The sequence below is a fragment of the Ambystoma mexicanum genome, chromosome 2p, assembly GCF_040938575.1.
Source record: "Ambystoma mexicanum isolate Mex_15411 chromosome 2p, UKY_AmexF1_1, whole genome shotgun sequence".
In the NCBI taxonomy this organism is placed as follows: Eukaryota; Metazoa; Chordata; class Amphibia; order Caudata; family Ambystomatidae; genus Ambystoma; species Ambystoma mexicanum.
The window spans coordinates 501,581,387-501,594,798 of NC_090923.1; the positions used below are offsets into that span (position 1 = coordinate 501,581,387).

The 13,412-nt window shown below is 41.9% G+C and overlaps 1 protein-coding gene across 1 annotated transcript in view; it reads left to right on the forward strand.

Moving 5' to 3' along the window:
* The window catches only part of LOC138567754 (uncharacterized), a 97,836-nt gene extending 86,437 nt beyond the window's left edge, over positions 1-11,399 (forward strand). Inside the window, exon 5 of the mRNA XM_069646236.1 lies at positions 10,290-11,399. Within this exon, the coding sequence (XP_069502337.1) occupies positions 10,290-10,366 (77 nt within the window). The 3' untranslated portion in view covers positions 10,367-11,399. The remainder of the gene's footprint in view (positions 1-10,289) is intronic.
* Positions 11,400-13,412: the final 2,013 nt, after the last annotated feature.

The following is a 13,412-nucleotide window of genomic DNA, read 5'->3' on the forward strand; positions in this document are numbered from 1 at the left end:
GAGAACTGGGCCAGTCTTTGCTGCAGGAGGGTTACCTCCTGAGCTGTGTCCCTATTGGCCTGCTCCTTTCTTGCTAGAGCATCCTCCACCCTCCTGGTGTGCTCTAGCAAGTTCTGGTGTTCTTTTTGGAGGTCACCCAGTCCCTGGTGGGTCAGGTGATTTTCTTCCATTTTTCTTTTTAAATGGCAGACTTCCTGGCCTGAGGTATCCCTTTCCTGACTGAGAGCCTGCATCTGTGCTGCCAGGTCGTCCCTTTGCCGTTGAAGGGCACCAGCTTTTTGGCGCTCCTCATCAAACTCTGCCTGGGTATGCAGGTCTTTCAGAATTAGTTTGTTGCTCTCTGCCTTCTCTCTATCTAGGTGGCTTTGCAGGGTGACTACCTGCTCAGCACATACCCTGTTGAAGTCCAGTTGTTGCTCCAGCTTTTTCTGGTTTTGCAGTAGGGAGTCCAAACCTTCTTGGTATTCCTTCTGCAAGGCCAGAAATCTGGTATCCTGTTCTACCTTTTCCTGTTGCAGCACATCCATATCCTTCTTTATTTTAATGATGTGCTGCCTACTATCATCTTCTGACTCCTGGCTCCTCTGCAGCCTCTGCTCAGAAGAGACCAGGTCAGATTGGACCTTCTCTAACGCCATCTGTTGCCTATTTGCCAGATTTTGGCTTTCAGCACATCTATCCTGCATGTCTCCCATATATAGCTACAGGTATGCCGCTATCCTAACAATCTTGTTGTGTTCATCTTTGGCCTTAGGAGCCATATATAGTTCACTCAGGGCCACATGTAATGGACCCTGATCTCTCCATAAGTCTGACCCTGTTTCAGTGACCTGTCGCGTGATGGCCTGCAACCAGGCATCCTGGCCCTGTTCGGTCCATTCACCTCTCACAAATAGCTTATGCAAGAGGTGCTCTCTGGCTATTTTCATGTCTACTAAGGTTGTCATTCTAGAGATTGGTCTCTGTCCTGACTTACAGAAGTTTGTATTTTATTTTTGCAGAACAGAACTTTTCTTGGAGTGTCCCTTTTGAGGAATGCTTCACAGCGTAATGCAGTGTGGTGATCCGACCGGATGTATGTATCCCGTCAGTTAGCACACTGTATTAAGCTGCACAAGCGGTAAATCTAACCCAACGTCTCGGCTCGAGCCCCCAATTTGTAAGAGGATTCAATTCAGCACTACAGCTAAGTTAACGCCTAGTCTAGAATACTGAATGAAAACCCTTATTGATATATCTTTAGGTCCAGTTCATGCGTTCTGGATGACTACCCCTATATAACACCCCTCTCTTGGAATCCCCCCTGACCCCACTGAGCCAAGAAGTAGTTCTGTTTTGCAAGTTTAAAAGGTTTATTTGATAATTTAAAATATATATATATCACACTTTATAATAAGTTAATAATTGAATAGCACACTTAATCTGATATGATAAAGATCAACAACGGAGAATCTGGCACTAGCACACTTCTTTATAATTACTAAGGAGTTGAGATGAAATGGATAAGGTAGCACACTGGTAAATAGGTACAGAAGTATAATGTGGTAGAAAATGCTTTATAGGGTTCAAGGAAATGCAAGGTTGAATGAATGAAATGCAGTATAGAAAATACTCAATATGATTTCAACAAAACAATGTAATCACTTTTCTCTGGCTATTCACTCCCCCCCTCTTTATGCAATGCAAGGGAATGGGAGGAAAGCACGCAGTTCTCAGAAATGCAATCAATGTAATCAGTTCAATCCCCCCCAAGCTTAGACAACAGAAGTTTAAAACACAGATAGGAGTTTTGAAAACACAGGCCCAAATGCTTTGATATGTGCTAGCAATGGATGAGAAATATGCTGGAAATGCTTTTTAATTCCCTTTCAGAGGTTCAGGGTGAGTGGTATCTAGTTAATATTAGTCCAGGCTCACACTAGCAATGGGGCAGGGATAGTTAGCAGGTTAAACGAATTTCTGGCAAATGGAAGGCAAAACTGCTGTCTTTTTACACGTGAAGAAATTTGCAAATCGCGGCAAAATTCGCGGATGCGCCGAGCGCTATTACAGAGGAACCACAAGGACTATCTCTATCTTTTTGGGGTCCTAGGAAAGCCTAGGATCTCAGCTTCAAAATGAAAGTTACTGCACGTCTCTAGCACAAACGGTTGCGGAGATATGAGCGATTGAATAAAGGTCGTTTTTCAGATTTGAAATTTTAAAATTCGAAAAGACAAGTGCAGCTTGCAACTAGGAAAGAACAAGTGACAGCTTTACAAATGACAGGTGACAGTTAGGAGACAGTTCTACTTAGATTAAAATAGATTGAATTATATTATTTTAACTAAGAGATTGGTTCTGCACAGTTTTCTAGGTACTCACACTATATTCTTGAGTGAAATGGGCCTCGCCATGGATCTGGTCAGGGTTTTGGACTGGGCTCGGGTCTCTCTCTGGGCACAGCACTGCTTTCTCTCTGGGTACAGCACTGCTTTCTCCCTCTGGTCTGGTCTCTAGTTCTGGATAGATTGAAGACTCTAGTTTGGCTCTCTGGAGGTTTGATGGAGGTAAAGTCTGGATCTCTGGATGTTGTATGGTCCGGCAGAGCGCGTTGCAGCAAATGGAATTGAAGGTCCCTATCTGTCCTGACTCTCTGCTTTTATGTGTTTTTGAGAGTGGGTGTGTGTGTTGCATCACTAGACTTGCCCCTCTCACTTGTCATTGGTCCAGCTTTCATTCCTCCCCTTGATTGGGGAATGAACTGTGAGTCAGAGTGATGTCATTTTATGGCTTGCCAAGAGGGCACTCCCTTGTCAGATTGCACACATTCTATATTTGATAATAAAAGACATATTTCACAGTTACACAGTTGCTTGAAATTACATATACATGGTGTGGCTGAATTTAGCCATGTCTCTGTCCAAATCTGCTCTTTCTAGGAGCTTGCATTCAGAGATGGCACATAATGGACTTTTTAACTGATTTTTCAATTTCTGACATGGACCCAACTTTACATACATGTGCGCAGGGAGTAGGGACATTAACTGATGAAGTTTCAGATTTTTAACATGCACACATTTAGAGTAATATCCACTTTTCCGCTGACACCCCCCTGTACATACCACCGGTTCTAAAAACCTCTTAAACTGTGGGCAGAAAAATCACAAGAATTATGGTATCATTTATAAAATTTTCACATGTCCGCACCATGAGTTATTAATCTTTTTCTAAACAATATTCTGGCTACAAAGGGGTGTGGTTTTCTCTCAGCACAAGGTAGAAATACTGGTTAATCCAGTTCTGCCAAGCCAGCTTGCTCTCACAGGCAGTGCCCCTCCCCTTTCCTCAGGAGGAAGCCACTTTTTAAGACCATTTACGACTCCTGCCAATAAAACCTTTGCCTGAGCCAGGACAGGGCTTTGTTCACTTTCCTGCAGAGCACAGGTAATTCAATTATCAGATAGATGGCATATCCTTAGTGTGAGCAGCAAAAGGGCAGCTAGGCCTGGGAACACAGCTGTGACTCAAGTTTCACTCCTGATGGGGGTAGTTGCCAGGCAGAATTCAGTTCCTTAAGCCAGACCTTCAGCTAACTGGCAGGTTTTTTGTTGCTTTTTAACTTAACTTGCAATTTTACACATGCAGCTAGAATGCTGATTCTAAGTGCAAAACTATGACATTTCAACAGTTACAAAGGCATGTGACACCAAACATAGGTCACTCATTTAATCTAAACATTTTCGATTTAAGTGTCTTTAAATCCAGTGCAACTTAAACTGCTGCAATCCACAGCTCAGCCAGTCTTGTTATAAACCTTGTCTTATGATCTTCATTTCCCAGATTTTGTAGGCACACAAAACTCCATTCTGCCAAATGTCTGCTGGTGTTCAGTAAATATTTTGCACATATTGCAATGTTTGAAAATAGGCATTTTGACTTGCCTTCAGGGAAACACAGAGTGGTTTTAAAGCGCCGGCTTTTGGATAGTGGTGAGTACTGGTACTGCACCCATCCTTGGGATTTAACAAATGAATTCCCCACAATTCTAGGTTGCATTTGGCAATCAGCATGGCCTCTCTGAACTCACCATATAGGCGAAATGGGATTTTCCTGTGCATTTTCTGGGGAGCTCTGGCCATTATGATGTTTTCAATGCCAGTACTGCACAGTTTTGAGGTAGGGCCCGGATGCATGGGTAAATACATCCCACACATGGCCAGTGGGCATGACTATCAGGCCCAAAAGAAAGATATTGGTCAAACACATAAAGGGCCCATGACCGAAGGCCATAGCTGGGGAGACCTCAAGAAACTATGCAACATGTTCAGCCGTGGCTGCTGGCAAACTATTGGTACACCATGTTCAGTGGCCACGGCAGAATGCCATGGCTAGTAGCCCTTGAGGAAACTAAGTTATAGCTAAACCCTTGAAGCTCAGTGAAAGCCATTCATGAAGAGATAGATATGGTGAACAGATTTAATGCACCAAAACTCCTTAAATTCAGCACTCACATTTCAATCAAGTCAACCTCATAGAAGAAAATGCATCACATGGACAAAACTGTGATAGAGGGTAATGACGAGGAGAGGGGCATGGAGGAAATATGCAATTGAGTAGAATGGGGACACCATGGAAAGATGAGGTGGGCACTTGGTGAGTGACTGTGAGTTTTTTCGCGCGTTATCGGGCGCATATCATTGGAATCCCGTTAATGCTGCTGTATATGTACTTTATTGCCATTATTAGGGGAATCCCACGGGAAGAGGGAGAGAGTGAAAAAAATAAGTTTTACAGCTGCAGTGATCACATCTTCTAGGCAAGGGGTAATGGGTCTCTATGCCAAAGGTCTTGGCTAGTGGGCCCCAATGAAACCTATTGGTGTAACATGTACAGGAGTCATAGCCAAAGACCATGGCTAGTGGGCTCAGAAGAAACCTGTTGGTGTGATATGTACAGTGTCCGCAGCCAAAGGGAATGGCTAGTGGGCCCCAAAGAAACCTACTGGTGCAACATGTGCTCCAATGTAGTACAATAAAACTCTTGAAATTTAGTGAACATTTTTTAGTTGGGGATAGTTAAGTATAACAGATTTAATTTAAAAAAAAAATAATAGCAACAAAACCGTTGAAATTCAGTGAAAATAAATTGGTTAAGGGAGAATTAAGTGATCAGATGTAAGAAATCAAAACCCATTACATTCAACAATCAAATTAACTATGCCACCCCTGTTGCGCAGTGTATGACCACAATGATGACATCACAGATCACATCACTGATGACATTGCTGTTGACATCACTAATTACATCATACTTGACATCACTGATGTCACCGGTTTTATGAATTACATTTTGAAATATGACAAAATATGACAAATATGGCATATATCTACATATTTCCTCCTTACACACTACAATGTATTCTTTAAATGTAACACGTCATATACAATTGTAAGTACATACAGAAATTATTAATGTATTTATTTATTCATTTTTACATTTATAAAGCACTCTAAACCCATGGGCATCAAGGCACTGGTTGCAGAACAAGTTACAATTAATGCCATAATAAACTCCAGTAAAAATGTCGAAAGAGAAAGTAGGAGGTAGTAGAGTTCCCTAGGTGAAGAGTCAGGTTTTCAGATGTTTGCAGAATTATCAGTAAAACTGCTCATATCTCAGGACTGAGTGTGTTCTAAAGTTTTGCTGTAATGAACGGGAAGCTAGAACCTCTGGTCTGTCTAAATCTCAGTGAGATGTGTTAGTGAGCGTATGCAGATCTGGGTGGTCTCATTGACTGGGCTTTTGTACATTTCTGTGAGAAATGGGGTGGTTTGAATTTGAGAGGCAACTGAGGGTGATTGACAGCATTTTAAAGGTGATACATTCTTGTATGGGAGCCAGGGAGCAGCCCTTCTTGCGGCTGAGATGTGTTCTCACCAGGGAATGTTGGGGGCAGCTCGGAGTGCATTGTTCTGGATGACTTGCAGTTTATGGATATTCTGCATTGAGGTGCCTCCAAAAAGTGCATTGCAATAGTCTAGTCCGGAGCTGATCACAGCTCGGTGATGGTGAGGCAGCTGTCAACAGATAAGAATGGCTATGGAGGCATTCATAAGTTTGGTGCTGAGGGCTTGGGAGAATGCAGTAGTATTGAAATGATGATTTAGGGAGAGGGAGTCATCAAGATGAACTCACAATGTTTTCACTGTCAGGGATACAGGGATTGAGATTCCGTCAATGGTGAAAGAGCAATATAGTTGGTTAAGGTTTTTGAGCACAGCTGGAGATCCCACAAAGAGAATTTCAGTTTTTTTCATCATTAAGGCAAAGCAAGTGGGATGCCACCCAAGCCTGGAATATCTGGAAGACAACGAGTAAAGTAGAGGAGTCATCTGCATGGTCATCTGAGAGGGGAAGGAGGATTTGAGTGTCAGCAGCATAGTTCGTATTGGAGATGCCACGAGTTTCTAGGAGATCGAATAACGGTTTCGTGAAAATGTTACCAAGGGTTGGGGAGTTGCAAGAGCCTTGAGGATGCTGCAGGAAATTGACCTTGGTGGGGCACTTGCATTTTCAGCGAAGAATCTGATGGTTTTGTCGGCCAGGAAGGAAGTGATCCAGCTGACTGCTTCAGGTGAGAAATTAGCTGCAGAGGTGAGGTGCTGGCAGAGGATCTTGGGGTCCACCAGATTTTAGACTGCCGAGAGATCTAGGAGTAGTATGAGTGCAGGCTTTCCGGCGTCTTTGAGCTCATCAAGCTGGTTCTTTAGGTGCAGCAGAGCCCAATCAGTGCAATCAGCAGGGCGGAAGCCTGACTGATGGATTCCTAGGATGCAGTTGGACTCCAGTTATTGTTGGATTTGGAGGTAGACTGCTCAATTCAGAATCTTTAGGAGAAAGGGGCTTGTTATGGGCCAGTAGTTGGTGGAAACAGTGGGTTCCAGGGAAGGTTTATTGAGTAGCGGAAGAACCTAAGCTTCCTTGAGGCTAGTGGGGACCAGGCATAAGAAGAAGGAGGCATTGATGAACATTGCGATGAATGGAATCAGTCCTTGATGATTACTGCTGGGAAGGCGTCTCCTTTTCATCTAGGCGGTTTCAGGCTTTTCAGGATGGAAGTGACGTTGGCTTCGAGAGAGGGTCAAATCTAAATGCCGGTAAGTCTTGTAGGGCAGTGGGCGTCAGGTCGTTGAGGGGGAGTTGTGTTTTAGTGCTGATGGTGACTTGATTTAGTTGGTTTTTTGTAATGTAAAGTAGACATTTTGTCTAGGGGGGCATTCTGGATATTAGTACACCAAGTGTAATCTTTAGTGAGGTTAAGTGGGTGGGAGGAGTGGGGTTCCAGCTCTCTGAGAATGGTGAAGAGCTCATGAGTTTTAGACTTGGCATTCGTGATTCTAGTGTTGTAGGTCAAAGTAGGATAGCCTGTTTGTACTGTTTGGTAGCTGTGGAGAAATGGGATTTGAGAGTGTCAGATGATGTTCTCCACCATTTGGCCTCAACCTGTCATTTTTTACAGCAGAGTGCTTGGAGGTCTGTGTTGAACCACACTTTTCGGTCAGTGGTGGGTTTGGTTTTCTGTGGTTCGAGGGGGGTGATGTTGTCAACTGTATTAGTGATTGCTTCAAAGTATAGATTGGCTAGAATGACTTGGTTGATGTTGGTTGGATGTGCTGATTGTAGATTACCTAGCAGGGGCAGAATTACGGCTTTGGTTAGGTTTCGGGAGCTCTGGGAAATGGTGGACGGTAATGGTACTGTGGTGCATGTGGGCAGGCTACCGGTAGGGACAATGAAAGATATGACATGGTGGTCAGTCCATGGACAGGGCCAGATGGAGAGAGTCAAGGCCTAACAGTAGGATAGGGCCTTTGGCCTGAGTGGGTGCCATTATACGTTGTATACATTATAAGGTGTTTAGGGAGTTGGCTATGGATGCAGCATTCCTTATCATTGAGACCTGGGTTGAGGTCGCCCAGGAGGATACTTTTCGAGGTGGCTGTTATGTTAGAGCAGATAATGTGTTGGAAGTCCTTGTCGAAGGATAGAAGTGGGCCTGGGGGGTGATAAATGATATGCATGGTGGTGGAAGTGTGGGAGGGGGGCAGTTTGATTTAGACTATGTTGCAGTTGGGTATATGGACCGTGCTGAACAGTTTGACAGGTAGGTTATCTCGCACAATCAGTGCTACTCCCCCTCCTCTGGAGTTGAGTATATCACTGTGAAGGGAAGTGAATCCCAGTGGGATTGCAATAGAGAGGGCGGGGCCAGAGGCATCATGTAGCCATGTTTCTGAAATGGCTAGGAGGTCCAGATTGTTGGCAACAATGAGGTCTTGGATGTCCAAGTGGTTAGCTGGATGAATATGGAATTGAGCAGGGTGCAATTGATTGATGTGGCAGGTATGAAAGGCAGGGTGATGTTGGTCGTGCTAGTGGTCTTATGGCTGGCTGAGCCTTTAGGTGCACAGGGCAATGATGTAGTAGGATGGGAGGGCAGGCTAAAATTGATGGTGCTAATATGCAGGAGGCTTATAGCGCAATTCGGTGCTGCAACAGGAAGGTATTTTTCTCAACTCTCCTCCACTGTATATCATTCTTGTCCATGTAGAGGCTTACTTTCTGCCCTATGCCCCTTTTTCTATTTCTAGCCATCTTTTCATAGCTTCTTATCTTGTTTATACAGGTATTTAACTTTTGATTTGTTCTGTTTCTACATCATTTCACAACTCTGATCACGCCTGTAACAGGTATTTCCTTTTACCTTTATTCTACTGCCATTCATATTTTTTTTTTGTTTTTTGTTATTAACATTGTCGCCATACATGGGACAGTATTGGGGAATTATTTTGTTTGTCTATAAAAAAAAATCTTAGTAGCGGATTTAACGTTTCATGAGAGGCAGGTAGCGTTTTATGTTGTATACTATATGTTACATTTAAAGGTGTATACTGGTTATATTATTAGAGGATCCCAGACTGTATTATTTTATGTCTTTGTACATACCCAATTGTGCCTATTTTGGTACTGCAGTGCTCCTCGTACTTCGATTATCTTGCATTATTTTTATATAACCTGTTCTTACTGATAGGGATGTACCCACTCATAGCTCTTTTCTTGAAACCATGTCAATCTGCCACACTGGTCTAGTTTAAGTGGAGTTCATGAATCAAAGAAGCAATATGGGTATGTCTTGGGCATGGCGGCACCACCTGCTACTTTGTATTATTCCTGGTGTTAAATAGGTATTCCTGACTGGGGATTCTATTTAGTGAGGTCCAAGCCCAAAAAGAGAGTGTTCACCATCCACTTCTGCCTCTCTAGTACACCTGCTTATAAGGGCTTAAATGTGCCTATTTCTTTTCCCCACTAGAGTTGAATCACTCTAGATGGCACCCATTTACTTACTTTGCAACAGCTGATATCATCAATCTGTTAATGAATTCCAGGGAGTGCACTAAAAGTGATTTCAATCTTTCTTTAGGGGAACCAGGGTTCCCTCAAGGTATGAAAATTAAATGGAAATTGAAGTTGCTGCCACCAGGTATGTAGTGTTGACACTGGCAATTGGCTATGGACATTAGTAAAACAATGAAGGATTACTTTCAAGGGCCAGATTACAGAAACCTTGCACCAGTGCAAGTGCAAAGGTTCTCGGTATTAGCACTAGGTCAAAGATTGCCCTATGTTTGAAAACAATAGGACATATTAGAAAACTATTGCACCATGAAAAGTGAATTTTGGCATGGTATAAGCACAAGGGCACACATTGCCCTTCGGCACAAAATGTACATTTTCACTGCATTACTGCAACAGGGCAATGTTTGCCCTAGTGCTAATACGGAATGGTGTTAGCACTAGGGCAAACTCTGCCTTGGTGAAAAAACTCTTTGACAATGTATCTTTATTGCACTATGGCCATTTTTGCCCTAATGCTTATACCATCCCAAGCTGCACTCCTCATGCTGTAATAGTTTTCTAATATGTTCCAGTGTTTGAAGAAATAGGGTAGACGTTGCCCTAGTGCTTATATCGTGCAATTGCTGCACTTGCACCAGTGCGATGTTTCTGTAAACTTGCCCCAGAATGTATTTTACAGATATTGACACATTTGTTGTCACTGTAATATAGTGCACACTAGTGAGCATGAATGAAAGTTATGCTACATGTGGAATCATTTGCTAGTAGAATCTAAGTGCACAACACTTTAATCCTTTATATTATTTGTGCTTGGTAAACACATGAAAACATCTCAGACTCTGGGTAATGCACTGGCCAGCTAATGAAGCTTTATCTGTTTTTTTAAGGGAATGACATGCTCACAAAGCAGGAATTTGAAGAAGCTCCCTGGGTGTTCCATGTTCCAGATAAAGTAATGATTTGAGTGAAAGAAGATGAGACGGACAACCGTGTATTGAAAATGTAACCGTGCATTGAAAATGTCCATCGAGAAACTACACAACTTGAAATCTTGGAGGAGACAAAATGGGCATTTACTGACTGCCAATAATTTGATATATTTTTTTTTTTCTTTTTGAATATCAGAAGGAAAACTTTCAAATAAGCAAATTCTCTTTCATGAAGAACATTGCCCTTATTTCTTCCTTCATATGCTTCAGAAATGCAATTGCATTCCCTATCTGAAGAACAAATCGTGTCTTTTCACTCAGTTTAAACCTGTTGCTCTGAGAGTGTGCTGCAGTTTTAATTTCTTTGTCATTTGATGTCATGAAAACTATTGTGAATTTTAATTGAGGTTATGACTAAACTCCGAAGTCACCATTGTTGCATTCTGTTGTTGCACAGCATTTCCCAATGCTACTCATTACCTTTCTGGTTGGGGCACGTGAATTACAGTAGTTTTTAATTTACGGTTCAGTGTACAGCACAATATTTACAATATAGCCTCAAGTAAATAAGATATATAAGACTTGCATAACTGCTCGGTAGGGCATAAAGAAAGTGGTTTGAATTAATACCGGTATGATTTCTTGTACATCTGTAATACATTTCACAAATCCGAATAATCTCAAAATGATTTTATTTGTAAGTAATATCCTTAGGTAAGTGAGTTGGTCTTCCTTCTTTGACAATCTTTCCTATTCTTTGCTACTGGATACAATCATGTATGTCCATGTTCATCAAGCACATTACATATTAAATGGTAGTATACCTTGCTGCAATGATACATTATCTTTCAATGTCAGGCCTTTATCGTAACATATGATGTATTTTGCTTTGCAACTAAACCTGCAAATAGTTGCATATAGGATGTCTTTGCTTTTAATGTTGTGGCCTGGATAACATGAGCTACTCTATTTAGCCTTGTTACCTCCTTGTCAGTGAAAAGTACTGTACTATTTTGGCAGAAATATCATTTTTTTCAAATATTATTAAATCCATGTTGTAGAATAAGATATAGATGGTACAATTGAGCCTCACTATTGCTCCACTTCTTTTTCCGGGCTCTAAGTAGAGATTGATTATGCGTGTTTCCTTAAGTCTCTATCTGTTGCATTCTTGCAATTCTGATTACCCTCCCTCTAAAACTGTGTGTGAATGGACATATTTCTTATTTCATGTGCATTGGTAACAAGTTGATGTGTTTGTATAGTCCTTCATATCCCAATTTGGCGTTGGCACCCTGTTCCAAGGGCTGGAACAGAGGTAATGACCTAGCAGCCCGAGTGAACTGCCCAAGCAAAGCAAGGACGGTTACCGAGGCATCCCGGGTTACCAAAGCGGTAACCTAGGGTCCCGTTCAATGTATGAAAATATTTATCCAAAGTGGCCAACATGGATGTAGGAGGCTGGGCTCCAAACAGAGACCCGCTTCTATTACCATGGCGGCCAGAGAAGTGAGGAGGGAAGTGGCTGCCACCGCCGCAACAATCAGATAAGTGGGACTGGGGAGGGAGGTTGAGAAAAGTTCTTTTTAAAAGGAGGGTCGGGGAAGATGGCATACCGCAGCGGTTTGAGCTCGTGTTTCATGGAACCTGATTGGCTGTTCCCCCACCCCGGGTGCTGATTTCTTTTCCCCAGGATGTGCATGTATTGAAGTCCCATTCACATTTCTTTTCCGCATGGTGTGCATCTTTACATGTACCATTCGTATTTCTTTTCCTCAGGATTAGCTTGTTTGGATGTCTACAACAAGTAGCGCCTAACTGCGCAGCTGATTTGGTAAACTCCTTTGGACGTTGATGCGTTATCGGCGCAGATTGTATGGAGATATGTGGTATATTATATGTATTTAATTACTGTGAAAACTAAAGGCAACTTCACTGGTTTCCGTATCGTATGATTCTGGGCATATTAAGCTGTCTCACTTTTCCTCAAAATTGGGAGTTCCTGGAAATAGGCAGAGAGTTGGTTAATTTATATTAAAATGACTACTCAAAAATGCACCTGAACAACCCTCAATAAATCCCCTATGAAATTAATATACTGCATAGGTTTAGGCCATATTTCTATTCAGATATACATACATTGTTTATTTGCTTATTTCATCCTTTTCAGTATTTTATTCTATGTCTCATCACTGTTTGGTTGTGTTGATTGGCCAAAACTAGGTCAGCAGATATAAACACAACGTTATATCCCTACACATGTTTTCATGGTACTATCAACCCACCTGTCTCTAGCTCATCAAATGCATAATTTTGAAAAGCAACAGCCCTTAGCATCACCTAACTGAGGACGCACCCCAGAGTAATCTATGCAGGGTTTTACAGACAGGATCCAAAGAAATTGTTCAGTTAAATTGTACTGTTATCCAGCCTGATTAAGATAATGTATACTTTTGTGTAGAGTCCTCTGTCTTAACACTTTCAGTCTGAGTTGAATGTTTAGTTTCCCATGCATTTGAAGATGATATTTTAGAATCTTTTCATGTATGTATATTTATTTCGCAAACAAGCACATACGTCGTAATGCATGAATTTACAAGGCACACTAATGTGTTTTTCTCTTTTTGTCTGAAAGAGCATTATAAACCAAATATTTCCAAACTTGTATTTATTAGAAAATAATAATATTATAATAGAGGTAGACATATTTAACTGTGAGTTTTAAAAGGATACAACGACTACACAAATTTGCAGAAGCTACAAATCAATATCGGTCCTAATCTGCCACAAAATAACAAACACTCATTACGAGTTTGGTGGTATCTCTGCGTTAATACCACCGAGATACCATTACCACCACATGGACCAGCAGTATTACCACCAGTTTCCTCTGCCTTACCTCCAAACCTGTAGTTCGGCGGTGTGGTAATGCAGTGGTAACATTGTTACCACTGCATTACCATAATGTGTTTATCACACTGGCAAACTCGTAATGAGGCCCATGGTCTTATACTTCAGTAGTATGTACTCTCCTGAGTAAAGTGAGCATGGAAGATGGAACCAAATGAGTTCTGTTGAAGT